We start from the raw sequence: 27,134 nt of genomic DNA, 5'->3' as shown, positions 1-27,134 counted from the left end.
CTTCACCTTTTTTATTCTGCAGGTTTCCTGTCCCTGGAGGCATATCCTCTCCCTGTCGTGGAGTCTGGAAAATCTGATTCCATGGTTACACACAACCCCGCAATCCATCAGTAGTGGTTCTGCTTGCACACTATAGGAAAGAGCACTAGTCTATATGCGCTCCCATGGTCCTGGCCACTAGAGAGGCTGACACTTATTTTTTTTCTCGTGTGCAAGCAAGACCACCACTGATGGATTGCAGGTTGGTCTGTAACCATGGAAACGAGCAGTGTAATGTGGTGGAAAAATGAACCCAGCCAGCTAAGGAAGCAATTTGGACAATCACGATACATTAGTAAGTGCCTTGTATTACCTTTCTCTACATGATAAATGCCACTTACTAAAGGTAGACAACCCCTTTAATGTGACTGCTAAGGGGTTCGACAACTGGATGGGTACAGCTAATGTACTAGTCACCAATAATAATGAAAATCTTGGACTTTTCAGATTTTACTGTCCTTTGAAAAGAAATGGTAAAATTATTTGCAATTTTTAAAGAGGACCTGTCACCAACCAAAAAAACTGACATTCATGTATAGTGCTGTTTGCCTTGTTTCTCTGAGCATGGCAACTTGCGGTCATGATTATGGGACCCTGAAGGCGCCAGATATGTTAATCCAGAGTGACAGAGGTGCGGTCGGTCACTCTTCATTACAAGGGGAGGTTTCCTCGCATCATTGCTTCAGGCTTGGCCACCGTAGAGGATTGGAAGAGCTGACCTGCCAAAGACTAGCAAACCTTAGCAGCCAGCGCTGCTGACCAGAAGGTAATTACCTTGTACATATCACAGCCCAAGCTGTCATATACATTGTGCTGTCAAATCACATCCCTAGGCACCAAGGAGTTGTATCTATCAGGGTATATATGTGACATAAGGTAATTACCGTCCCCTCAGCAGCACTCCCGGGCTCTCTTGTGCTGCAGCAGCTGTTAGGGCGTTTGGGTCGTCTTGTCTTGAGGCAGGGCCTGTAGGGCTCTTCTGCTCTTCAGAGGCGGTGTCTCACTCAAGTGTAAGGTCTCTCGAGATCAGGCTGCAACTTCTCTCTGTGACTGATCGTCACACTGGAGAGAAACCTCTGCTAAAGAGGACTGACTGGCTGCACCTCTGTGCTAGTCGTTCCGGGTTAAAGGGGTTGTCCAAGTTTTGTAAAACCAATATAGCACTGTAAATCTGATAAAATATGTATATATTTCCCTGGTTCTCTTCTGGCCCTTTGCTTACCTGCAACAATAACAATCTCTGCCCCTCCTGCTCTGCTAAGGGAGTGAATACAAATGCTGCCCTGAGTGACATGTCTGCCTGCTGGGAGACTCTGCAGCATGTTGTATGTGTAGAACTACAAGTCCCAGCTGTACAATGACACTGCTGGATACACACAGGATCTTCTCCCTACCTGTTCTTGTGCAATGCTCTGCAGAACCCGCCAGTACAGTGACGTGTACACATCTGCTTTCTCAGGCTTGTGCAGGGAGAGAAGCTGACATGACAGGACAGTGAAATCTGAGAAACCAGCCACTGGAGAAAGTGGATTGTAAAGTCCTTACATCTGCCTAGTTGCAAGCATACAAAGAACAAAATACCTCAGACAACCCCTTTAACATGTCTGGCGCTGCAGTTCTTTTGTGTTGGTCACAGGTTGTCGTCTTGTACAACCTGGTAGATTCTCCTTATGGTCCTGGAGCAGGAGGAGCTGAGCAGATTAACCCCCTAACAGTCACATTCAATTTGGAACAGTATTGCATTTTTAACCCTGTAGTGACATAATTAATTTTAGCCTTAAAGACCAATACTATTTTCCCTCTGTGTTCCAGCAGTCATAACTTTTTTTTTCTTCTAAATTCTTAATTCTTCAATGGTAAAACATACTTCTGTGTCTTCAGATTTCAGCCGAAAACGAAAACGCAGTCGCTGGAATGATGAAACTCCGGACCAAAAGACCATCATTCCTGGGATGCCAACAGTCATCCCTCCAGGGCTCAGCCGTGAGCAGGAGAGAGCCTATATAGGTAATGTCACATTTCCTCTTTTACTGTCAGTTAAATGGTAAAGTTTATTTTTAAGTTACTAGTTAGAATTTAATTTGCAAGCCTTGTCGTAAACATAATTGTATTAATGAGAATAGGTTTTGTTTTAGAGATCAGGCGTTAAAGAATTTCCAAGAAACTAATATTTTATGAAACGTTAAGCCTTTAACATCACAGAAGCTTACATTTTTAGTAGTGTTAAGTCGGTCAGGGTTGACACTGAACGCTATTGGCATTTCAAATAGAATCAGCACCAGAATATACTTGTCATAAATTGCCATAATTTGCAGATATCATAGAAACCCGCATTGGTTTTGGTGCTTTTGTTCACTTTTTGTGATTAAAAAAAAACATTATTCCCACAAGAATTGTTCATCCACATACTGTCAGTTCAGATCAATGGGACATTCACATATCCATGTGTCCGTTGCATATCATACTCTGGTCCATTTGTGCGGATTAGACTCTCAAAGTTGTTGTTCCATTAAGTGTTACCCCAATCCGCAGATCCGCTGTCCAACTGCTGAGGCACCTGCCGATCACCAGAACGAGGGAGACAAGCACTCGGCTATCTCCTGCAGCCACTCCATTCTAACGGGAATGCAGCCCCCTGCTTTCTTCTGATCAGTTAGGGTCCCAGTGGTCAGACCTCTGCCTATCCAGCACTTATTCCCTTTCCTATGGGTAAGGAAATATGTTGTAATGGGACAACTACTTTACTTTAAATTCTGTGGGTGGGAGTCTGACACTCATTGCTGGAGGAAGCTAGAAGCAGAAGGCTTTGTCCACTCTGTTGTGGCAGTGTCTGGGTCCTGCCCCTCAACTCCTAGCTGGACGTCAGTGCTGTTTTTAGGTACCTACCTGAGCCGCTGTTTCATCAGGTGATTGGCTGCACCTTTAGTCCCTAAGAGGACTAAAAATTAAAGTAGAAAAAAAAGTTTTAGAAATAAACACATGTATGAACGCCAGTCACTCTGCTTTTCCAATTTTACATATGAAAATAAAGCATTAACAAACATATTTGGTATCACTTTGGCTGAAACAGTCCTGTCAAAATCTTTAACAAAAATAAAAACGGCACATACAAGGCACCTCTCGCAACATATAAAATATGTACAATTTTTTTTAGAGCAGATGACAATAACGAAGAATTTAACCCCTTCAGTACTGAGCCACTTTTCACCTTAGAGGACCTTTCATCAGTTTTAACATAGACTGATTATGGTATTACCTTGTAGGGCGCCCCCACTGATGCCATGGATGTTTTCTATAGTGCAGGTAGCTGCTGTAAAGCGTACAGAGTTAAGCAGCAATCAGAAAAGAAAGATTAGAAGACCAGAAGAATGTGGTTTCCATTACAAATAATAATGATTAAAGGGGCTGGCCAGTTTATTTTCATAAATGTCCTTCAAACACCAGTTTGTGACACTAATAGTTATTACACGTTATTCACTGATTACACTGTTAGTAAAGTCAACTGCGTGGCCATCAGGTCCAGTGGAAGCACATGCATCCATTGAAAACCACTGCATGTTGAATAAGCGAGTGTCATCAGAAGTCTGTTCTAACAAGGGGTGGTGCTTCTCAGAGGTAGGTAATCTGCTATACTTGTAATAGGGGTCCATTCACACGTCCGTATGTGTTTTGCGGATCCGCAAAACACCAACAACGGCAGTGTGCGTTCCGCACATCGCCGGCACAGAAAATGCCTTTTTGCGGTCAAGAATAGGACATGTTCTATTTTTTGGCAGATCTGCAAATGCGGATGCTGACAGCACATTTTGGCCCGATTAAAAATGAATGGGTCCGCACCTGTTCAGCAAAATTGCGGAAACAGTGTGAATGGACTCTAACTGCGTAAAATTGTCACATTATGGTGTTTCCAGGATGTTTCTGAAATAAAGTGCCAGACAAACCTTCAAGGCCTTGTTTAGGTCCCCACATTCTGTCCGTATTACAGCTGCAGAGTTCAGACATTAAGCAAACAGTTAAGTGAATAGGAGCTGAACTGCAGTTACCCAGCACGACCACTACACTTTGCACAGAGCTGTTCTGTCAGGCAGGCTTAGAGGGATCAGCTTATTTCTGGGGGTGTTGGGCCTCTCCGGTCTTAAATTGATCACCTATCGTGAAGATAGCTCATCAATATAGTTTAACCTGGAAAATTCCTTTAAAGTGGTCACTTCAGCAAATAGCATTTTTGGAGAGAAAGTTAATACAAGGCACTTAATGTATTGTGATTGTCCATATTGCTTCCTTTTGTTTGATTCATTTTTCCTTCACATTATACCCTGCTCGTTTCAATGGTTATGACCATCCTGCCATCCAGCTTGTACACTATAGGAAAAAGCACCGGTCTATGTGCTCCTGCAGTCTCGGTCAGCACTTTTTCCTATAGTGTGCAAGCACGACCACCACTGATGGATTGTGGGGTGGTCGTAACCATGGATACAAGCAGTGTATAATGGGAAGAAAAAATGAATCTAGCCAGCTAAGGAAGAAATATTGAGAAACACAATACATTAGTAAGTGCCTTGTATTAAAGGTTGTGTTGCTGAAGTGACACAACCAGTTTTAAGGGTTAATGCAGTTGCAAATGAATAAGGCCTGATACTGCACTAGAGATGGCGTTTTCCCGAATGCTGATCCACATTAGTCCATATTTCCTGCTGGTTATTAGGATCTGATACATGATCATTTTTCTGGTGCTGATAGTAATGTATAGAGTTTACAATAAATCGTGACTGCTTGTTTATGTTGGGGGTTAATGTCCATGTTTTGATGTTATTTTACTAGTCTTTTTTGTTCTGGAACTTGTATGATGTAATTCTAGTGCTGTCTGGGGCATAACTGACCAGATAACTGGGGTAAAAAGTTAATGTTCAGAATTTCCTGCTTAGGTTCAAATGTGACACCGGTTCAATAACCCTAACCTATTGACAGCCATGTACAAGATTTGTCAACTGTTAACACATTCTCTTCCGGTCATAACTTGTATTGAATCGAAATGTTATGGGTTTGATTTTACTCCTTTTTGGGTTTGTAACAATTTTCTCCCGTTCCTTTTGTTTTCTAACCTGCTTTCTTCCAGTTCAACTACAAATTGAGGATCTGACTCGCAAGCTTCGCACGGGAGACCTGGGAATACCCCCTAACCCAGAAGACAGGTTGGGATACCCCCTCCACTCGCTTGTCACCTGACAGTAACCGTTTCATCTTCTCTTGGGCTTGTTAATATAGTAACCTGTATATTTTGTGAGCAATGGCATGTAAGCAGGGTTTCACTTAGTGGAATTATCTTGTGCTCTCCTGACATGTTGGGCTGGGTTCGTACAGTTTTTTGTTGCTTTTTAGAATTTTTTTATTTTTTTTTAAAGCGTGAGTATGCAGCAGCTTCTGTCCTGACCTCCCAGCACTGCGAGGTCGCATAGCATTATATTGATTTATGATGTTATGTGACCCTTGGCATTATGTCAGTCTTACCCAATACATTCCAGAACTGTAAGGGTTGCATAGCATAAATCAATATGCTATGAGACCCTGTCAGTGCTGGGAGGTCAGGGCGGGAGCTGTGAGTCCAATGCGTGGAACTCGCTAGTCTTAAAGGACCCTTAGAGACCCGGTAAAACATCCATTGAGGGGTTGGCGTGTTAATGCCAAAAACATTTACCTTCTCACTGTGTCTCGGTTACAGTTCTACAGCTCTGGGGTCTGCTGGACCGAAAGTGTGACACTGTCTACATGCGTGTGACTGCTGCCAGACGTGTGTACGTAGTCTCGGCGGTCAGGTGCCATTCATTCACACATCACCGCTGAGGTCATTGGTTGGCCAGGAGTGGTCTCATCCAGGTAGACTGTCACCTTTCTGATCCAGCAGGGACTGGAACAGGACACCAGGAACAAACGGCTCAGAAATTTTACTGGGTTTTGGAGAGCCCCTTTATTTAAAAACACAAGACGTGTGTTTATGTAGGAGTACCCAAAATACAGTAGGAGGCCAGCGTCAAGGTTTACTAGCCTATTGGATACTTAGAATAAACGCAGAACTAAGAGATACCTGTGTGCACATAGCTGAGTGAGGACGTGTCCCCCGATTCACCTGGCTGACTCTTGTGCTCAGTGTTAATTGTCTCCATTGGCCAAGTACTTTCAAGTCAGGTAGTTGTTTTGGACCATAGATTTTTTTTTCTGTCTAGAGACAAATCCTTTTTTTATTTCTAGATTAGGTTTGCTGCATTTGTTTTTTAATTAACATGTTCCCCGATGTCTGGTATTCGTATCCCATTATTTGCCTGGTCAGGACATGTCTTCAGCTGTTCCGCAGCTATCCCGTCACTAAACTTGTTCTAAATAATTTCCTGCTGAGACAAACTCAAGATACGCAGGACGGCAGCCTGCATGTCTGATAAGCTGCCCGGGCGGTTGGTTGATCACTCTGGGTCTGGCTTCCTAAACCCACATCAGTCCAGCTGATTTCTCCAGGAACGTGCATGTTCCTATTAATCGTTGCTCTTACAAAACATTTCCAGAGTTGGTTATTGCCCCTTAGTGCATCCGGGTGCTCTGCGTTTCCATAACAATGCAAGAGCACTAGGCTGTTAAATCCTGAATGATAAATAGCGGTGCCTTCTGTCCTACACAGTCTCCCATGCACCACTATGGAAGTTATGGAAACAGAGGAGCGCCGGCTGCTCAACAGTTTCCATAACGCTTTCCTTGACCAGCGCTTAGTCCGATGTTGCCCGTGAATACAGTGCAATGGGACAGCTCCCTTAGGCTACATTCACACGACACTATACAGAAAATGCCCATTCTTGTCTGAGTGCGGACAATCACAGTTTGAGAATAGGACATGCTCTATATTTTTGTGCTGCAGCGGAACGGAACAATGGATGCAGACAGCACAAAGTGTGCTGTTCACATCTTTTGCAGCCCTATTAAAATAAATGGGTACACACGAGTTCCACAAAAGTGCGGAACACATGCAGACCCTATCATTAAGTCTTTTGAATGTACCCTTAAAGTGCAAAAAGTTTGATAATCCATTTGGTGCCTGCCAGGTAGAGTTGACTCCAGATTAAGGCCTCATGCACACGGCCGTTGTTTTGGTCCGCATCCGAGACGCAGTTTTGCTGGCTCAGATGCGGACCCATTTACTTCAATGGGGCTGCAAAAGATGCGGCCAGCACTCCGTGTGCTGTCAGCATCCGTTGCTCTGTTCTATGGGCCCGCAAAAAAATATATAGCATGTCATATTCTTTGTGCTTTGTGGACAAGAATAGGCAGTTATATGTAAAGGCTATCCGCGCCGTTCTGCAAATTGCGGAACGCGCATGGACGCCATTTGTGTTTTGTGTATCCGCGATTTGCGGACTGCAAAACACCACAGTCGTGTGCATGCGGCCTAAAGAAAATGTACCATATTCTTCGCTTTATAAGACACCCCTGATAGACTCACCTAGGTTTTAGAGGACAATAAAACTTAAATATTTATTAGAGCTCAGATCAGCCCTCTATGCCTCTGATTAGCCCTCCATGCCATTTGGGCCCCTGTCATTAGCCCCTATTGAGTCCACAGTGCCATTGATTAGCACCCATGCCACATATAAAAAAAAAAAAAAACACTTGCCGTATTTTTCGCCCTATAAGTTGCACCGGCCCATAAGACGCACCTAGGTTTTAGAGGAGAACAATAATAAAAAAACATTTTCTGTTACGCCTCAGGTCAGACCAGCAATTAGACAGCCTCATATGTCAGCCCCCCAGCGCAAATAAAAAAAAAAACACACTTGCCTCTCCTGCTCCTGGACGCAACCGCTCCTCACCATCGTGATCCTCTTCATCCTGCTGTCGGCTGCGTATTGCTGCGCACAGTGTGAGGTCACAGAGCGCCCTGACGCTGTGCGCAGCCAATAGCCGATGACCAGGAAGTGGTGAGTACAGAGCCTTCCCTGTCCTCCGGTACTAATGAAGCGCTTCCACTTTGGGGGGAGTGCGTCTTATGGGGCGAAAAATACGGTACCTCTCCTGCTCCTGGACACCGCTGCTCTTTACCTCCAGCGTGCTCTCTTCCTGCAGCGTCTGTGCTGTGACCCGACACACACAGCGTAAGGTCACATTGCACCCTCATGCTGTGTGCAGCCACAGCACAGCTGAGGACCAGGAAGCAGTGAATGCAGAGCCTTCACCGCTTCCTGGTCCTCCGGTACTAATGAATTGGAAGCGCTCATTAGTATTTGCTTTATAAGATGCAGGGCCATTTCCCCCCCACACTTTTGAGGTGGGTGGGGGGGGGGGGGGGTGCGTCTTATAAAGTGAAAAATGCAGTAATATCTTCTGGAAATACTGCATATCAATTTTTTTTTATTCTCCTATTAGAAATCTCAGTACAGCTGAGTATAGCTGCTGTTAGGCCTTTATTTGTGCTAGAATTCAGTTTTGGTCCAGTTTGTACTCTTTGTAGCTGAGATTCAGGGTGCACTTAGCTGTAGGAAGCCCCGAGTGTCCATTTGAAATGTGCCCTCGCCCCATCTCTGCCTCCAGTGCCTATGGACTTTGCTTTAGGTTTGAAGTCCAAACCCTCAAAGCTTACACAACCACTCAGGGCAGATTTCCCACCCTGGGATTTGCTGAAATTCCACATCAAAATCTATGGCAACATTTCATTGCATTGAGATAAGTGAAATTCACAGAATAAATGAATTTGCTGTGTACTTAAGAGTTGTTTCACTTCAACAAAAGGCCTTTATTATGTAGACAAAGTTAATACAAGGCACTCACTAATGTATTGTGATTGTCCATATTGTCTCCTTTGGCTTAATTCATTTTTCCACCACATTATACACTGCTCGTGTCCATAGTTATGACCACCCTGCAATCCAGCAGTGATGGCCATGCTTTTACACGAAGAAAAAGCGATGCAGCTGTGAGCCGTGTAATTACAGCTCCACTGTCAAGTGGGGAGACGTCCCATTGAAGTGAATGGGACAGCGCAACTGTAATTACTGAGTGCGCTAGCGAGCAGGTAAACGAAAGTGAAGGCAGCGCTTGTACCAGTGCTGCTTTCTCTTCAGCAGCTGATCAGTGGGGGTGCCGGGAGACAGATCCCCACCAACGTGATATTGATGAACTATCCCAAGGATAGGTCATCAATATAAAAAAGTGGACAACCCCTTTAATGTTTTTGGTGGCAGGAAACAGCGATTAACTCGTCCAAATGTTTATGGAGGCAGTCAGTCTTTTCTGTAGGATTTTCAGATTTTTGATGAGTAGAATATCATAGTCTGCTGTACTTTTCTACCTAAGAAACTTGAAAGACTAAGTACAAGTAAATTGGAACAGATACGGCCTGTTAAGAGCAGAGGCTGCGACTACGGTGTGCCCAGAGCCCTGGTCTCTAATTTTGTCTGGAGAGCAAGCAGATTTCCACTAACTGAATTGTTTTTGTCTAAAAGTTGTTTGACAGTTTTTTATTTTTTCCGATATTTGCTGGTATTTTTGACCTTCAGCCTAAAGAGGACCAGTCACCGCTCCAGACATGTCTTTTGTCGTAAATACTTCCATTCCTAGTGTACTTTCAGTTCTGGAGCATCTATTCTCATGACTCTATGATGTGCTATTTCTTTATTATTCCTAAGAGATTTTTTTGAATTGTCAGCAGCTTGCAGTAATGTCTGACTAGTCGCGCTGGTCACACTCGCCACTGGTAACGCCTAACAGTAGCTTTACTGCCGACAGTATCTGTAGGAATAATACAGGAATGGCACAACATAGTACCATAAGTATAGATGCTCCGGAATGGTCACTCCATGGAGAATGCCAGTAGTTACATAAACTGACATGTCAGGAGAGGGGACGGCTCCTCTTTAAGCCGCTCTTGTTATACTTTAACAGAAAACTCTTCAGATGAGTGCTGCCCTATGAACACAGCAGGCCGGGCGTGAGCAGTGTTCAGGGCTGGTGGGGGTCCTCTTTAGGATCCCGGCCCCTGCTCCAGCCAGAACATGATCAGTTTTGCCTGTTGTGTTCCTGTATGTGATAAAGCTTAGATTACTGGTTTTACAGCTTTAGTTTCTCATTTAATCTGCATGTTACGATTTCCATGTAGGCTAGAGTATCAGCATTCATCGCTTGCATTCAGAAGAGCTTTGCAATTGTGCTTTATTTCTTCTCAAATAAAGCCCCAGTCTTCATGGAAAGTTTTTCTCCACCAACCTTCCAGAGTAATGTTCATTGAAGGGCTACAGCTAGGTACAGCTTCCCCGTACGGCCTGAGTGCTCCCTACCTACACATGTAGTATAACGAGTAGGGCCTCCTGGAAAGATTGGAGATTGGCTCTTCCCCGATTGCTCTGTATGTGATGGGCCCCATGACGTCAGGGTTTATTACCTGATCTCTTGACATCAGTTGTCCAGATATTCTGGCTTCAGTAACCATTTTCTTTGTGTTCTCTATCCCAGTTTAAATGTCTCCAGCAGCTTTTTCTTCTGTCACTTCCGTTATTACGATGAGAATTTATAGGGCAATTACTCCACATATAGCCGGTTTCTGTCATGCCACCTTAACCTACCCTGTTCTCTCAATTCCTAATTCACTGTTTTGGCTAAAAAGCAGGTATTAGAGAAGTTAACTGTTGTCTTAATGGTTAACAGCCTTTTTTAAACAGGTTTTAAAACATTGGGCCCAACTTAAAAAGGTTTGTGAGCAGATATGAATTAATGACTCTAATGTTTTTCTCCCTCAAAGCAGCCCTCAAATTATTTGCATTTTCGGCTGAATATTTAACCACATTTACAGATTTAACCTGCTGACTTTCTCTCTAGTCATCAAAATGACATTTTTTTTCTCCTTTTGCCCAAGCATTCTTTTTATCCCTTTCCTGCGTATCACTGTCTGAACATGATGTGAGTCTAGCAGGGGCAATGGGATCATCTACTTATAACCTTTTCCATGGAAATATATTTTGTCGATTACTTTCCATCTTTATAAATATGAAGGTATATCTTCATTATGGAAGAGGCATGGGTAAGACCTTATGAAGAAGTCTGCCAGTTTCCTTACCTTCTCAAATGTCTCTACCCACTTTTTAAACTGGAGATCTCAATGTGCACATGCCACGTTAAGCTGGAAGGTAGAGATTGCAGTAATAGTTGGAGCATCGGACTAGGATTTATTAAAGTGTGTTGTCATTTTCAGTGGACTATGTGCAGCAGTGGAAGAAATTTTGGTTTGATGCTTACAGCCGTCAAATATTGGCACCAAAATGTAAAATACACTTAATCAGTTTTAAAGGGAAGCAATCTCATATGGTGCCTTTAAACTACCGCCATGGAGTTGTATAGGGTTATGAAGATGTCACTCTGAAATTTCCTGCATTGGTGCATGTGTAATTCAGTTAGCTGTTTGAGTAGCTCTGGTGCCGGAACTACTCAGCTACCATTGTACAGCGGCTCCCATTCACTTCAGCTGGGACGCTGCTGCCGTAACCAGTGCCATTTTACAGTGACATTTTGTGCATGAAATTTTGGCGGAAGTTTAATGCTTTCATATGTGATTACAAGTTCCCTTTAGGATCCTTAGCCATGTGTTTTCTTTCACTACTACTAGTTTATATTCATGGGATATCAAGTAGTCTAATGTTAACAAGATTTTTTTACTTTTAATCTCTTAGCCCATAAATGTCTCCTGCTAGGGTGCCACAGATGGCACTGCTAACAACTCATGTTCAAGTAGCATTGTAATGATGAATATAGCAGCCATATGTAATACTGGAAATGTATATACCTATGCATTAAGAATAGTTTTTTTTTTTTATATTTTGTTACTTGTTCTTTATACTGTTTATTATCCCTCCGTGCAGGTCCCCATCTCCTGAACCCATCTATAACAGCGAAGGGAAGCGTCTTAACACCAGAGAGTTCAGGACACGTAAAAAGCTGGAGGAGGAGCGCCATAACCTTATCACAGAGATGGTTGGCTTGAACCCAGACTTCAAACCTCCAGCTGATTATAAGTATGTACATTAGGGTTAATTACATGTGGAGGGTGGAATAATTTTAATGATCACTAAGTTGGAGTGGGTAAAAAAAGTCTTTACTCGTTTTACCAATGCCCTGCCGCTGCTGTTCAGCTGTAGCATTGGTCTCTGCTCTTGTCCGCTTGCTGGTCGCATGCTTGGACTGCACGCTAAGAAAATCACTGAGGTGGGTTACCACCTAGCTCAGTGTATGAGCAGTCTAAAGCTGGATTTACACCAGTCGACTGAGACTGATTGTCGAAGCAAGTGTTCCTTCCCAAATGTCGGCTGCTCGTTCAGTCAAGGAGACTGCTGCATGTAAATTCAGTGATCTTCACTGTCAGGATCACCTGATGAATGAGCGTTTCACTTGTTCAGTGGGTGATCGGTGGCACATTTACATGGCCTGATTGTCAGGAAAGGTTTCCGATAATCTGTCTGATTCTCGGCTGTGTAAATGCACCATAAGCCAATTCTGGCATGTTGAGCCCAAGACCAGCAAGTGCAGAGGAGCAGAGACTGGAGCAGCAGCCAAACAGTAGTGGCAGACAATTGGCAAGATGAGACCTGTGCCAGTGGAGTCCTGGCAGTGTAGGGATATCCGTAAGATTTCCCTTCCATGCAGCCTTAATGTAACATCTTGTCCATCTTTTGTCTGGTCTGTTTTAATTGTTACTTTCTTTTCTTTTCCAGACCACCTGCTACTCGTGTGAGTGACAAAGTTATGATCCCACAGGATGAATACCCTGAGATTAATTTTGTCGGTTTACTTATTGGTCCCAGGTATAAAATGTTCTATGTAGAGGAGTTACTGCTGTATTTTTGTTTGTATTTGTGGAGTCATTGCCTGTTCTGTTTAATTTAGGGGTAATACACTGAAAAATATTGAAAAAGAGTGTAATGCCAAGATAATGATCCGTGGCAAAGGTTCAGTGAAAGAAGGCAAAGTGGGACGCAAAGACGGGCAGATGCTTCCAGGGGAAGATGAGCCACTCCATGCATTGGTAACCGCCAATACAATGGAGAATGTCAAGAAAGCCGTAGATCAGGTAAATGTTGGCCAAAGTGAAATTGTTGAATGTCGTTCATGGCCGTTTATGAAGAAGCAAGCCTCCTTTACAAATTACTCATACAAATTTAAAGGGAGTCTGTCACCTCCACACGGCCATATACAGTGCTTACATGGCTGTAGCTCACCTATACAGGATTGTAATGGGGGGGGGGAACTTGTGGTACACAGTGATAGAGTAAAACCTATTTTTGAAGTCATAGACATGTCTTCACCAATGTTCTCAATGGAGAATTTGTAGTTTAGCTGTTTTTGGCCACTAGATGTCAGTACATCATTCCTTGACTTATGACTTTGAGTTCAATACAGTGTGCTGTCATCAGAAGTGTGCTGGCATTTCTAACTGACAGAATTTGTACTGTAAACCGTTTTATAACATGCCTTATATGCTTATGTTCTTATGGATTATTTACACTTCAATGCATTGAGTTTTCCTATATTGTCATTGTTTTACTGGGTTGTGTGCAAGCAGAGGTCGCACTAGTTTTTTCCAGAAGAGTAAAAATACTCCTGACAATTTTATTTTTTTACTCTAAGTCCGAAAGTTGTGGTAGTTAAAATACATAGGCCTGCACTTGCTCACATCTGCGTTGGAGGCGATGTTTGGAGCCTCTGTTGCAGATTATGTTGAAAGACCAGACAAAAAAAAAGATCTAAGGCTTATAGGTACGCTTTAGACTTTTTCCAGGGAGTAAAATGGCCTAAACAAGCGCCAGACGCTTGTACAGGCGTTATTGGGACCTCTGTGTGCAAGTAAGGTGCTTTTCCCATTAAATGCATTTTTCATAATTGCCTCCTTTTCTTATTAAATCTCCCTCTTCGCCCTGTGTTTATAGCTTGTTGTCAGGGGTTATTGCCACCACTGCAGTCTTACAGTGGTGACCACACTTGTGTGGCATCCTCTTCAGAGCCTTCCTCTGGTGGTTGAGGTTGTGGGAACACACAAAGGTCCTACACAGCCGATGCTGCCATTGAAACTTCTATTGGAAGCTTTGGGAGCATGCTCGTGCAGCAGTGACATCATGATGGAATTGCTTGCCTGTAATGTCATATTGCAGGAAATAAGCCGCTCCAGTTAGGGGTAGGCGATATAAACGATATTAACTTCATTAATTCAGCCAACAATATAGATTTGTTATAGCACCATATCGTGATAGATGACCATGGAGCAATAGTGAATTGAAGAAGCTTCTCACTCTCTGCTCCATGGCCTCCCGACTCTGCACTGCGCTGCAGGGCCTTGCGTTCACATATCGTCGGTGTGCTGTCTGAAGTCAGGTCCCTCCCAGTGTCTGTTGGGAAGAAGACACAACCCGTCTCTTGTGGACTAAATCAGCCAAGCAGGGGCCAGAATCTACCGGGGGGGTGGATGGCTATGGCATGGGGCTTATGGCGCTGGCTGGGGGACATGATGGTGGCAATGGCATGGGGCTGATGGTGCTGGCTGGGGGACATGGATGATGATGGCCATGTAATTTGTATATATGGAGAAGAAAATATATTGCAAAATAACGTTATATTGCACATGCTTCAAATTATATCTCGATATAGATTTTAGGCCATATCGCCCAGCCCTAGCTCCAGTAGGAAATAGCACAGAACCCCTTTAATGAACCAAATGTGTTCTATATTGTGATAGCAAAGGAGGTGAAAGACGTCAACCAGATTTATTCTGGTTGTGGGTGCATGTGGTAATACCCTTATAAAATAACTTGGAAATAGCCCAGACTTCAGGCACTAATGTAGCCCGCTGCCTATGAGGCGTCAGGTGGTGGTCTTGTTATACTTGTAGTTCCCGTATTGTACAATATAAACCGTGTAGTTGACTTTGAAAGGTATCCTCAAGTCAGTGATAATCTATAGTTAACTGCATTGAAATACTCCTCAGTGCACTTGCGTTCTTAAGGGTTAAGTTTTGCTGTTTGTTGCCTTTCTCTGTAGATTCGTAATATTCTCAAACAGGGAATTGAAACACCAGAAGATCAGAATGATCTCCGCAAAATGCAGCTGCGAGAGCTGGCACGTCTTAATGGTACTTTGCGCGAGGATGACAACAGGTTTGTTTTTCTTCTATTTAATTCTTAACTTCTCTATTTTTATGTTCTATACTAAGTGTTTCTATTTGTAGGATTCTGCGACCCTGGCAAAATACAGAAACTAGAAGCATTACCAATACCACCCTATGTACCAAATGTGGAGGGGCTGGACATATTGCTTCCGACTGCAAATTTACAAGGTGAAATTTTAAATATAAAATGAGCACTTATCTATTGATAATGTTGAAAATTTGATATAACCTTTCTGCGCTTATTTAATAAATTTACATTGTTGCCTAGTGTGACAGTGCGACCTGGAGAGCCCCAGTCAGCACAAGATAAGGCAAGGATGGATAAAGAATACCTTTCCCTTATGGCAGAACTTGGAGAAGCACCGGTCCCTTCTTCTATGGGGTCAGCAACTGCTCCGACACATACTACTATTCAAGGAAGTCCAAGGCCAGCTGCCATAACTGCAAGCCAGCCACCTGTGGTATGTAGACATTATTGGTATGAAGTGGAAGGTGGGGCATTGAGCCCATTTGTGCTCCTTGTCACACATGTGCACACTTAATTTGGCTTCAGTTAAACTTCCCGAAGTTGTCTAAAAAAAATCTAAAATTATTGTATGTAAGAATGATCACTTACTAAAAATATTAGGAAAAAAAGGTTTTTAACCCCTTAAGGACCAGGCTCATTTTCACCTTAAGGACCAGGCCATCTTTTGCAAATCTGACCAGTGTCACTTTAAGTGCTGATAACTTTAAAACGCTTTTACTTATACAGGCCATTCTGAGATTGTTTTTTCGTCACATATTGTACTTCATGACACTGGTAAAATAAAGTCCAAAAATTTTTTTTTGCATAATAAAATACCTAATTTACCAAGAATTTGGAAAAATTTGCAAATTTCAAAGTTTCAGTTTCTCTACTTCTGTAATACATAGTAATACCCCCAAAAATTGTGATGACTTAACATTCCCCATATGTCTACTTCATGTTTGAATTATTTTGGGAATGATATTTTATTTTTTGGGGATGTTACAAGGCTTAGAAGTTTAGAAGCAAATCTTGACATTTTTCAGAAATTTACAAAAACCCAATTTTTAGGGACCACTACAGCTCTGAAGTCACTTTGCGAGGCTTACATAATAGAAACCGCCCAAAAATGACCCCATTCTATAAACTACACCCCTCAAGGTATTCAAAACTGATTTTACAAACTCCGTTAACCCTTTAGGTGTTGCACAAGAGTTATTGGCAAATGGGGATGAAATTTGAGAATTTCATTTTTTTGCCTAATTTTCCATTTTAACCCATTTTTTCCACTAACAAAGCAAGGGTTAACAGCCAAACAAGACTATCTTTATTGCCCTGACTCTGCCGTTTACAGAAACACCCCATATGTGGCCGTAAACTACTGTACGGCCACACAGCGGGGCGTAGAGTGAAAGGTGCGCCGTATGGTTTTTGGAAGCCAGATTTTGCTGGACAGTTTTTTTGACACCATGTCCCATTTGAAGCCCCCCTAATGCACCCCTAGAGTAGAAACTCCATAAAAGTGACCCCATCTAAGAAACTACACCCCTCAAGGTATTCAAAACTGATTTTACAAACTTTGTTAACCCTTTAGGTGTTGCACAAGATTTAATGGAAAATAGAGATACAATTTCAAAATTTCACTTTTTTGTCAGATTTTCCATTTTAATATTTTTTTTCCAGTTACAAAGCAAGGGTTAACAGCCAAACAAAACTCATTATTTATGGCCCTGATTCTGTAGTTTACAGAAACACCCCATATGTGGTCGTAAACCACTGTACGGGCACACGGCAGGGCGCAGAAGGAAAGGAATGCCATACGGTTTTTGGAAGGCAGATTTTGCTGGACTGGTTTTTTTGACACCATGTCCCATTTGAAGCCCCCCTGATGCACCCCTAGAGTAGAAACTCCCAAAAAGTGACCCCATTTTAGAAAGTACGGAATAGGGTGGCAGTATTGTTGGTACTAGTTCAGGGTAGATATGATTTTTGGTTGCTCTATATTACACTTTTTGTGCGGCAAGGTAACAAGAAATAGCTTTTTTGGCACGTTTTTTTTTGTTATTTACAACATTCATCTGACAGGTTAGATCATGTGGTAATTTTATAGAGCAGGTTGTCACGGACGCAGCGATACCTAATATGTATACAATTTTTTTTTATTTATGTAAGTTTTATACAATAACTTCATTTTTAAAACCAAAAAATTGTTTAGTGTCTCCATAGTCTGAGAGCCATAGTTTTTTCAGTTTTTGGGCGATTTTCTTGAGTAGGGTCTAATTTTTTGCGGGATGAGATGACAGTTTGGCACTATTTTGGGGTGCATATGACTTTTTGTTCGCTTGCTATTACACTTTTTGTGACGTAAGATGGCAAAAAATAGCTTTTTTTACAGTTTTTTTTTTTTTTACGGTGGTCACCTGAGGGGTTAGGTCATGTGATATTTATATAGAGCCGGTCGATACGGACGCGGCAATACCTAATATGTATACTTTATTTTTATTTATGTAGGTTTTACACAATGATTTTATTTTTGAAACAAAAAAAATGATGTTTTAGTGTTTCCATAGTCTAAGAGCCATAGTTTTTTCAGTTTTTGGGCGATTATCTTGAGTAGGGTCTCATTTTTTGCGGGATGAGATGACGGTTTGATTGGTACTATTTTGGCGTACATGCGACTTTTTTGATCACTTTTATTACCTTTTTGGGGAAGTAAGGTGGGCAAAATTTCAATTTTCTCATAGTTTTTATTTTTTTATTTTTATGGCGTTCACTGTGCGGGGAAAGTAACATGGCCGTTTTATAGATCAGGTCGTTACGGACGCGGCGATACCTAATATGTGTAGTTTATTTTATTTTTTTTATTTTTATTCAGTGATAAATGTTTTTTTTTTATCTTAACTTTTTTCACTTATTCTTTTTATTTTTTGACCCAGACCCACTTGGTTCTTGAAGATCCAGTGGGTCTGATGTCTGTAAAATACAGTACAGAACCTATATAGGTTTCTGTACTGTATTTTACTTACACTGAACAGATCTATGCTTTCAGCACAGATCTGTTCAGCACCATGGACAGCAGGACGCCTGAGCAGGCGTCCTGTTGCCATGGGAACCTTCCCCGTCTGCTCAGTTATGGTCAGAACTTCGCAGACGGGGAAGGGTGAGGACGGGGCTTCGGGGGGCTCTCTCCCTCTCCATCGGGGGGCTGCAAAGGCACAGCAGCCCCCCGATCGGAGAGGGAGGGAGCTCCCTCTTACTGTTAACCTTTTCCATACAGCGGTCCGTACGGACCGCTGTATGGAAAGGGTTAAACGGCTGACATCGCATCAACTATATTGATTTTAGGCACTCTAAAGTTTCTGATCCCCGCGGCAGAAACTGCAAAAAGCGCAGCAAACCGCAGGTCTGAATTGACCTGTGGTTTTCTGCGATCATCGATGCGGGGGGGGGGGGTCAAATGACCCCCCCCCTGCATTGTTACAGGATGCCGGCTGAATGATTTCAGCCGGCATCCCGTTCCGATTAACCCCCGCGGCGCCGGCATCGCTATTTAAAGCCATGACGTACCGGTACGTCATGTGTCCTTAAGGACTCGGGAAACATGCCGTACCGGTACGTCATGTGTCCTTAAGGGGTTAAGGATTAAAAAATTAAAAAGGTAAATGACCCATCTTTCATAATCTTATAAAAATATTTATAATAGATCTCGCTGAGCTATTTAAATTTAAGTTTTTATCTTACATGGTGAACGCCATTTTTAATTGGGGGAAAAAATCTAAATGACAAATCGCTTCGCCTATTGAATATTGATTAAAAATGTCATATGTACCCCAAAATGGTAGAAATAAAACTGCAGTTGAGCTTTCAAAACGCAAGCCCTGACACAGCTCTGTAGCTGGAATTATGGAAAAGAATACATTTTTATTGTTCAAGGTTTTTTTTTTGAAGTAGTAAAACAAAGGCATAGGCAAATTTTTTTAGTTTTTTTCAATGCATGCTATGGTAAACGAAAGAGTGCCATTAAACATACAACTTCTCCCACATAATACGAGCTCCTATCTGCCTTTGTGAACAGAAAATGTGAAAATTGTGGCTCTTCAAAAACAGGAAGGAAAAAAAAAAATGAATGATGAACAAATTGTCCCTAATGGGTTAATTTTTTCTAACAATCTTAAAACGGCACACTAGAAATTTGTGATTGCTGTGAACCGCAGAATAAAGGTTCACATAGTGAAAGGCATAAAAACAAAAGCTAAAGGACAATGGTGGAATTGCAGTTTTTAAAAAAAAAAAAAAATTACTAGCAGAATATATATATATATCGCACGGGTATATATAATCTATTTCATTTAATGTTTGTGTATCGACAGTATCCCCCATAACAGTGACCTGTACAGCACCCCACCCCTTTAACAGTGAACTCCACAGCCCCCACCCCCCAGTGCCCCGCCACTTTAAATTGGGACCTCCACAGCAGTCCATCCCCTTAACTTTGACCTTCACAGCAACACGCCCCTTTAACGTTGAGTTTCACAGCACCCTAGTCCCTTGACAGTGACCGCCTCAGGGGCTCGCCCCCCTTAACAGTGACCTCCACAGCAGTTTCCCCTTAAATAGTGGCCCCTGCCCCCTTAACAGTGACCTCCACAGTGCCCGCCCCTTTAATGCTAGAACTACACGACGACCTGTCGCACAACATTTTGTCTGAACAATTTTTATAATGATGGGTTACGGTGTCGCACTGCAACATGTGACCTACTGCGACACGACAGTCGCAAAAAAATCCATCCAATCCAACTCACAGAATCCTACTTCACTTCCATTCCCTCCTCCTTTCACTTACAAGAACAGCCAAGGAAGTTTGCATGTTGGGAGTGGTAGTTTCACAGCAGTTGGAGGGCTGAAGGTTGCTGATCCCTGCCATAGACTATCATTATAAAAATTGCTGCGTGACATTGGTGCAACATCAATGTGGCGCGACACATGTAGCAGTGTAGTTGTGCCCTGTGTGTCATGCAACTTATTGTCGTCGTGTAGCCCTAGCCTAAAGCTGACCTACAGCAGTGAAGAAAAATAGCTGGGTTGTGATCCCTGGAGTAAGGGTCCATTCATACGTCTGTAGAATGGGTCCGCATCCGTTAAGCAATTCTGAGGATCAGATCCGGACCCATTCCTTCTCAACGGGAATGATGCGGACAGCACACCTTGTGGACTAGCGGACAAGAATAGGCATTTCTAATAGGGGTGCTGGCCTGGTGTATTGCAGATCCGCAATACACTACTGACATGTGAATGGACCCTAAAACTGTGTATGTGGCAGATAAGGGACATGTGGCCGTGTGTATGGCTGTTGGGATATGAAGAGAGACTTCCAGACTTGCATTGGCTAATGGAGGTAATTTTTTGGGAATATCTCCAGAACGGTACGTCCTAGAGAGCCGAGACCCCCACAAGATTTATTTCCAGGTAGCAAGGGATGTGTATGCCAAGTTTCGTTAAAATCTATGGTTGTTTTTGAGTGATCGCAGAACACACATACTGAACATTAAATGGTGTCATTAGGAAATGCAAAGCATCCCACAAAGTAATCATTCAAACAACTGTCAATGGAAGTATAAAAAAAGTAGTGTCTTGGGGGACAGGTATGGTCCTGACTGTCTGCTGACAGCAGGTTTTATCCCTGTCAGACAGCCAGAGACCCTGAGGAGAAGCTTGAAGCTGTTAATACCAGCCTTCATTTACAGGCTGTATAGCGCCCAGTGCTAGATGGTGAATAGAGCAATCCCTATGACCTCATTGGTCCTGACATAGAGGTGCTTGGTCTTGGCAGAACCAGATCCGCTGTGTCAATGACTATTCTCACAGTAGAGCCCAGTTTTCCCCTGTAACATCAACCCCTATATTGTTGGCACTGCACAGTGAAGAAAATAGATGTCCCCCAGTGATCTGTTATGACCTAGAAAAAGGCTTGCAGTGGGATACAGAGGATGTGTTAAAAAAAATATATTATATTCTTTATCACTGATATGCTGCCAATCCAACGGTGCTCAGGTCCCTGCTGCTCTCCTTCCACTGGTTGGGATTATTCCAGCAGGCTCTGGCTGAGGTGGGTCATCTCTGCAGCCCTCAGCGCCCATATCCTGCCATGTTTGGATGTCAGCAGTAGATGGAGTGAAGTAGGGACATGGGCACTGTTGCAGCTGACAAGGATTGGTAGGTATTTTTTTTACATTATTTGTATTCTACTGCAGACCTTGTTTGGCTTCAATGTTCTTTTAAAGATATTTGGAAACGTACTGTGGCTATTAAAGGGAGTCTGTCATGTGGTGTAATTTTCCCCTGTATAACAGAAGATTGCACACACAAACATGACTGTACTGTGTACCTGTTGTGTCTTTAGTCCATGTCCAAGAAAAGCACTTTTATTCTGCTGGAAAGCAACTCCCCAGGTCCTCCTGTTCAAAGTGCCCAAATCAAAGCAAACCCCATCCGTCTGGGCACTTGGTAACCGTTTTTCAGCAGAATACAATCCCTTTTCCTGGACATGAAATGAGGACACAAAGTACACACAGGTATTTTAGAACGTGTTTGCAATCTACTGTGGAGCAATGCTGTTAGGCGTAAATGACGTGACAAACTCCCTTTAACAGAGCTAGTTGCCAGAAAAACAAACTTGTATCACATATGCAGATTAGCCCGGTGGGCGGTCCAACAGCACACTGTTCATTTCATATGGAGATGGCACATGACCCCCACCCAATTATCTTATGGCTTATCCTATCCCAATTGATGTCATTTGTCATTTTGGCTTTTCAGAACCGGCCGCCTTGGATGGCAAACGATCGACCATTCCCATCCATGCATGGTGCTCCTCATTCCTTCCCTCATCCAATGGGTAATGCAGGAAACGGTCCTCCTCTACAGCCTAATCCTGCAGGACATCACCATCACTGGATGCAGCCTCATCCAGGAGCACATCCACCTGGTCCTCATCCAATGGGTAAGCAATTGGCTAGTAGTTAAAAGACCTGAGCCAAAACTCTTTCCATGTTCATTTAATTTCTGTTCCCCTGCAGGTCTCATGCACTCTCACCCTATGGGTTTGATGCCTCCTCCGCCCCCACCACCACCTAGTGGTCCTGCACCGCCACCACCTCCACCATCCGCACCATCTTTGCATCCTTGGCAGCAGCAACAATCTACAGGTGCACCACCCCAACCAGGGGCTCCCCTACCTTGGCAGCAAAGTAAGTAATGGCTAAAAGGCTGGTCTCGTCAGCCATTCAATTTATTTAACCTATATTCGTGAAGATAAACTCAGCAGCATTTACTGAATATGCCTTTCTGAATATGGACATTGTCACCTAACAGTGTGTCATCCACCCCCAATAATGGTACATTGTCCACTAATAACCCCTCCCCATAAGTGCATCACCCCCACCCCAATAACAGTGTCACCCACAGATCTCCATTGGTTTTAAGATCTACCAAAGCAATTTGGTTCCAAATATTTTTTGCGTCTTATAAAGCTAAAAATGCGATAAATTACAATTATTTATGGACCATTGCCTATCAATTTTAATAGTGTAAAGAGGTAACTTGCACACTGGATAAAATGATGGCACTTTTCCTTTATGCATAGATCTGTATCAAGGGAAGATTCAGTTGTTTTGGAATATAAATTGCCCAAATGATGTGGTCCATTGTTCTTGATTCATCCATATAACATATTCATTCCTATTTTATTTATTTTTTTCCTATTTAGGCTCTCAAACCACCACCTCTGGTTCCTCTCTTCCTCCTTGGCAGCAGCAACAAAGTGCTGCCACCGCCTCATCTAACAATGCCATCCAATCGAGTGCCTCCCTTGTTCCTCCTCCTCCTGGTGTCCAGCCACCTTTACCTCCAAGTGCTCCACCTCCACCACCACCACCTCCTCCTGGATCCTCTGGGCTTCTCTATGCTCCACCACCACCTCCGCCTCCTCCCATGGATCCCTCCAACTTTGTCACTATGATGGGTATGGGTGTTCCTGGAATACCCCCGTTTTCTATGCCGCCTGCCCCTCCACCACCCCCTCCTCAAAATTGAATCTTCTGCTGTTAATAAAGTGACAGGGGCGCTTTGCCTTAAATAGCAGAACTATGCACAGTGGACAAATCTCCCAAGAAAGCAAATGAGGATTAGCATTCTGGTCTAAACTTCATGTCTCAAGATTTTGTCCTTCAGAGTGAAATCCAACAGTTTTATAGAATTCAGTACCTTCAGTATGTCAGTAATGCTTCTCGTAGGTTAAAGCAATTTCATAGGTTTTCTATGTATGGTGATTTTCAACATTAGGGTCGTTGCTATAGTCATATTATGGCAACTATAAGCTCTTTAAAACCTATCCAGATCACATTCTGAATTCAGCGCTAGTGAATAGGATGTTTAATGTGAAGTATGCAAACCTAACGGCACAAATATTGTTAGTTTAGCTAGAAATACTGACTCATTTTTTTTTTTTACTGTTTCCTGCCTGTCAAAATGAATTCCACCATCCTTCAAAATATACCCACTGCCCAAAGTGCTTTTTATCACTGTCTCCAATCCGTTTTCTTACATTGGTTTTCTCTAGAAACATTTTGGTCCTTTACCACTGCTTTAGTGACTACATACATTTAATGATATTGTTTACTCGTGTACTTCGTGTTCAGAGTACCTGGAGTATGTCTGTCCTTTCCTGATAGTGATGTGATCCACCGTTGGATGCGGAGTTCTGCCTTCGTGGAAGGCGGAGGTTACAGAATATAGATAAAGGGTCTGATGTTTAGCACCCTTTTGCTTGTGTTTTTTTGTCTGACTCTGTATAAAGCTTGTCTAATAACTTTTTTTAATTAGTGGGTCTTTGAAGGCCATTTCCGGAATGATTGAATTTAATGTAACATCTAGTATCTTGCAGTTTAAAGTATTAAAGGAATACTCTAGTAAAGTTTTCCTTTTGAACAGTTCTTTGAAACTGGCTGCCCAAGCCCCAGTGAATGATGCATTTGAATTCTCATTCACTGTGTATTGTGCTTACATACTGCCAGCTTATAGAACAGTGCCAGAAAAAAAGCATATATCTTTGCCACCGAAACAAGCATCTATAAGTACATTGGAATTTCCCTTTAAAAAAAATGTAACCCCTTAAGAGCTTGGCTTATTTTGGCTTAATGACTGCTTCCATTATGGAAGGAGTCATCAGCATGTAGGAGGTGAGGGCTGTACTGGCTGTACTCAACCTGCCTAGTCGTCTTCCGGGTCCTGCTGTGCAGTCTCCGGACCACGCACAATGTCGGGGCGTAGTGCACGTAGGTGATGCTGTGCACTGTCAGGCCACTGCACAGAGCAGGTTGGCTGGAAGAAGCAATGTGGGAAGTCCTGGATCTGCAGTGCTGTCTGGAGCAAGCTTTTTTTTTTTTTTTTTTGCTGCTGATCTGATGCCAATTGGGTCGGGGGGGTATGATGGGGGGCTAACATGGAGCGGATTTGAGGCTGGGAGTGTCCAATATGAGGCTGATGGGGTCTGATCTGAGGACTGATTAAGATGGGGGGGGGGGGGGCGGCGGCTGTCTGATGAAGAATAGAGGTCGTCTGCTGAGCTCTCAAGAAAAAAATATTTTAAATATTTTCCATATTTGCATACTCCAAATCCTGTTGCGTCTTATAATCTGAAAAATATGGTACATGGTTCGCTCCTTTTTTTTTTGGATGCAATTTATTCAATTCCCAGGCTCCTATTTTGCCATCTAAGATGGCCACACCACTTCTCAGACTGCCTGATGCACGCTGTTTGGTAGCCTAAGACCCTTCCTGCTGCCTTTGGATTCGCCAGCACTGCTCACATGAACAATCAGAAAGTAAAGCTGGACAAGTATGAAGTGTCTTGTGATACCAGTGCAGTTTATATCTGATAGTCTAAGAAGCACTGCAGCCATTTTGGGTGGTGGAAGAGGAGTCAGAACTGGAGGGGGATCTGCGACTAAAAAGGTGAAAAGGAGGTCACCAGGTAGTGCACCACTCAAAGTAGTCAAAATAGCATCTAGAAAGTTTGCTAACTCTAGGTATTTCATGGAAATGAACCTGCAACGCGGTATCTCTGAAGAGAACATTCTCGCTAGCACCACCTATTTGAATGAGTTCCCTATGTGTCAAGATCCAACTTTCCAATGAGACTTGTGAATTGACAAGGGACTATAGCCAGATAGAAATGAACTAAAATGAAGGGGAAATTTTACAAAAAATTATTTTACAGCAGATATTCAATTTTATCCTTAAACTCAAATGCAGACCTCAGAAATGAAGGTTCATCATGTAGATTTGGGGTCCTTCATTTCAGGTTTGCAGAGGGTATAAGGTGCCAAAACATAAGCATCTTCAAAAGACCCTATTTTGGAAATGACACCCACCAAGGAATTCAGCTATTGGTGTAATGGTGGTTTTTAAACCCTGTTCCAGGTATTTCATGGACTTTATTAAAATTGGAGCTGGTATTTTTTACTGCAAAAAATGTGGGGCAAAAACACTGGTGCCAAACTGGAAAGTACAGAATGCCACTAAAAGCTTCCATGTTGCAAGCAACCCTTAACCCATTTTACTACCTAGGACGTATATATTGTCTTCCATTTTCTGCCGCTAAAATAATGGGCTAGAACTTTACCTTTAATAAGCAAATCTAAAAATCTAGATTCTTTACTTTCAGATGTACTAGACAACATACTCTTGGAATTATAGCTTAGTGATAGTTTATTAATCCGTCATAAAGCTAATATCAGATGAGTTGGTCTACCATGAAAAACACGCTCTGGGAGAGTGAGTTCCCATTATGAACACTACTTCTTTCCCATAACCGCATCTACTGAATTGTACTGACATAAAGCCACCAGTATCATTCAGTTGATGCAAGGTCTGTCAGACTCCCAGCATTAAAAATGATGACGCCATGTAGTCCTGTGAAAGGCTAATTTCAGACAAGCGTGATTTCCTGTTATGGACACTACACTTGTGTACCAATGAGTGTCAAAACTGGTTGAACTTGCAAAAGCATAATTTTTTTTTCATGAACAGATCCTGGCACAATCCAAATCGCTTGTGAAAAGAGGCCTCATAGGAACACAGTTGCACATTTGTCAAACTTGCCTGACATTAGACAGGTGCATTTGCTTTGTTGGTCTTTTGTCTAGTATTTCTAAAAAGTCCCACATCACTTCGTAAATTAGACTATACATATCGCTATATTAGTCTGACCTCTGGTGGTTCTTTATCAGTATGGCTGGTTCATATTCACCAAGACTGGTCTAATTAGTGTATGTATGAAAAATGTTGCACAAGTGTGCTGAAAATAGGTGCACGTCTTCATGAAAGTGACTTTTAACCACTTCACATCCACCCATATGATATAAACTTCATATGGATGACTGCCTGGGTCGGGAGAGTGCAGGAGCTGTCGGGTCTTTCACAGACCTTGATCAGCCCTGCACTGAGGCTGTACAGGAGGGGGGGGGGGGGGGGAGTTCCCCCTGTAACTGGGGCTACTGTCAGCCCAAGTTACAGGAGAAATAAATAGTGAAAGAAAATATCCCCCAGAGGTCTTGTATGACCTTATGGGGGACACAAAGTGTAAAATTTAAATTTTTATATAAAAGTTTCACATGTAAAAAAAATAAAGTCTCCAATTAAGTAATATAAAAAATAAGACATTTGGTATTGCCGTCTGACTGCCGGCTCTATAAATATATCACATGATCCACCCTGTCTGATAAATACTATAGAAAAATAAAAACTGTCAGTCAATTTTTTTCCCCCTTACATCACAAAAAGTGCAACACTAAGTGATCAAAAAGGTGTATGTCCCACAAAATGGTACCAGTAAAGTAGTGGAGAACATGG

General features: G+C 42.6%; 1 protein-coding gene across 3 annotated transcripts in view; it reads left to right on the top strand.

Annotated features, from left to right (window-relative positions):
* The window catches only part of SF1 (splicing factor 1), a 41,674-nt gene extending 17,874 nt beyond the window's left edge, over positions 1 to 23,800 (top strand). For 2 of the 3 annotated variants that reach the window (XM_044271128.1, XM_044271127.1), the window contains exons 2-12: positions 1,921 to 2,046; positions 5,156 to 5,231; positions 11,925 to 12,077; positions 12,774 to 12,863; positions 12,946 to 13,129; positions 15,091 to 15,206; positions 15,278 to 15,385; positions 15,486 to 15,678; positions 22,041 to 22,224; positions 22,301 to 22,471; positions 22,990 to 23,800. In XM_044271128.1, the coding sequence (XP_044127063.1) occupies positions 1,921 to 2,046; positions 5,156 to 5,231; positions 11,925 to 12,077; positions 12,774 to 12,863; positions 12,946 to 13,129; positions 15,091 to 15,206; positions 15,278 to 15,385; positions 15,486 to 15,678; positions 22,041 to 22,224; positions 22,301 to 22,471; positions 22,990 to 23,315 (1,727 nt within the window). In that variant the 3' untranslated portion in view covers positions 23,316 to 23,800. Of the gene's footprint in view, positions 1 to 1,919; positions 2,047 to 5,155; positions 5,232 to 11,924; positions 12,078 to 12,773; positions 12,864 to 12,945; positions 13,130 to 15,090; positions 15,207 to 15,277; positions 15,386 to 15,485; positions 15,679 to 22,040; positions 22,225 to 22,300; positions 22,472 to 22,989 lie in introns of those variants that run through there. The other variant, XM_044271129.1, reaches the window with a different exon arrangement.
* The last annotated feature ends 3,334 nt before the right edge of the window (positions 23,801 to 27,134 follow it).

Source organism: Bufo gargarizans, chromosome 10, assembly GCF_014858855.1.
Source record: "Bufo gargarizans isolate SCDJY-AF-19 chromosome 10, ASM1485885v1, whole genome shotgun sequence".
In the NCBI taxonomy this organism is placed as follows: Eukaryota; Metazoa; Chordata; class Amphibia; order Anura; family Bufonidae; genus Bufo; species Bufo gargarizans.
This window is presented reverse-complemented; position numbering and strand designations above follow the sequence as displayed.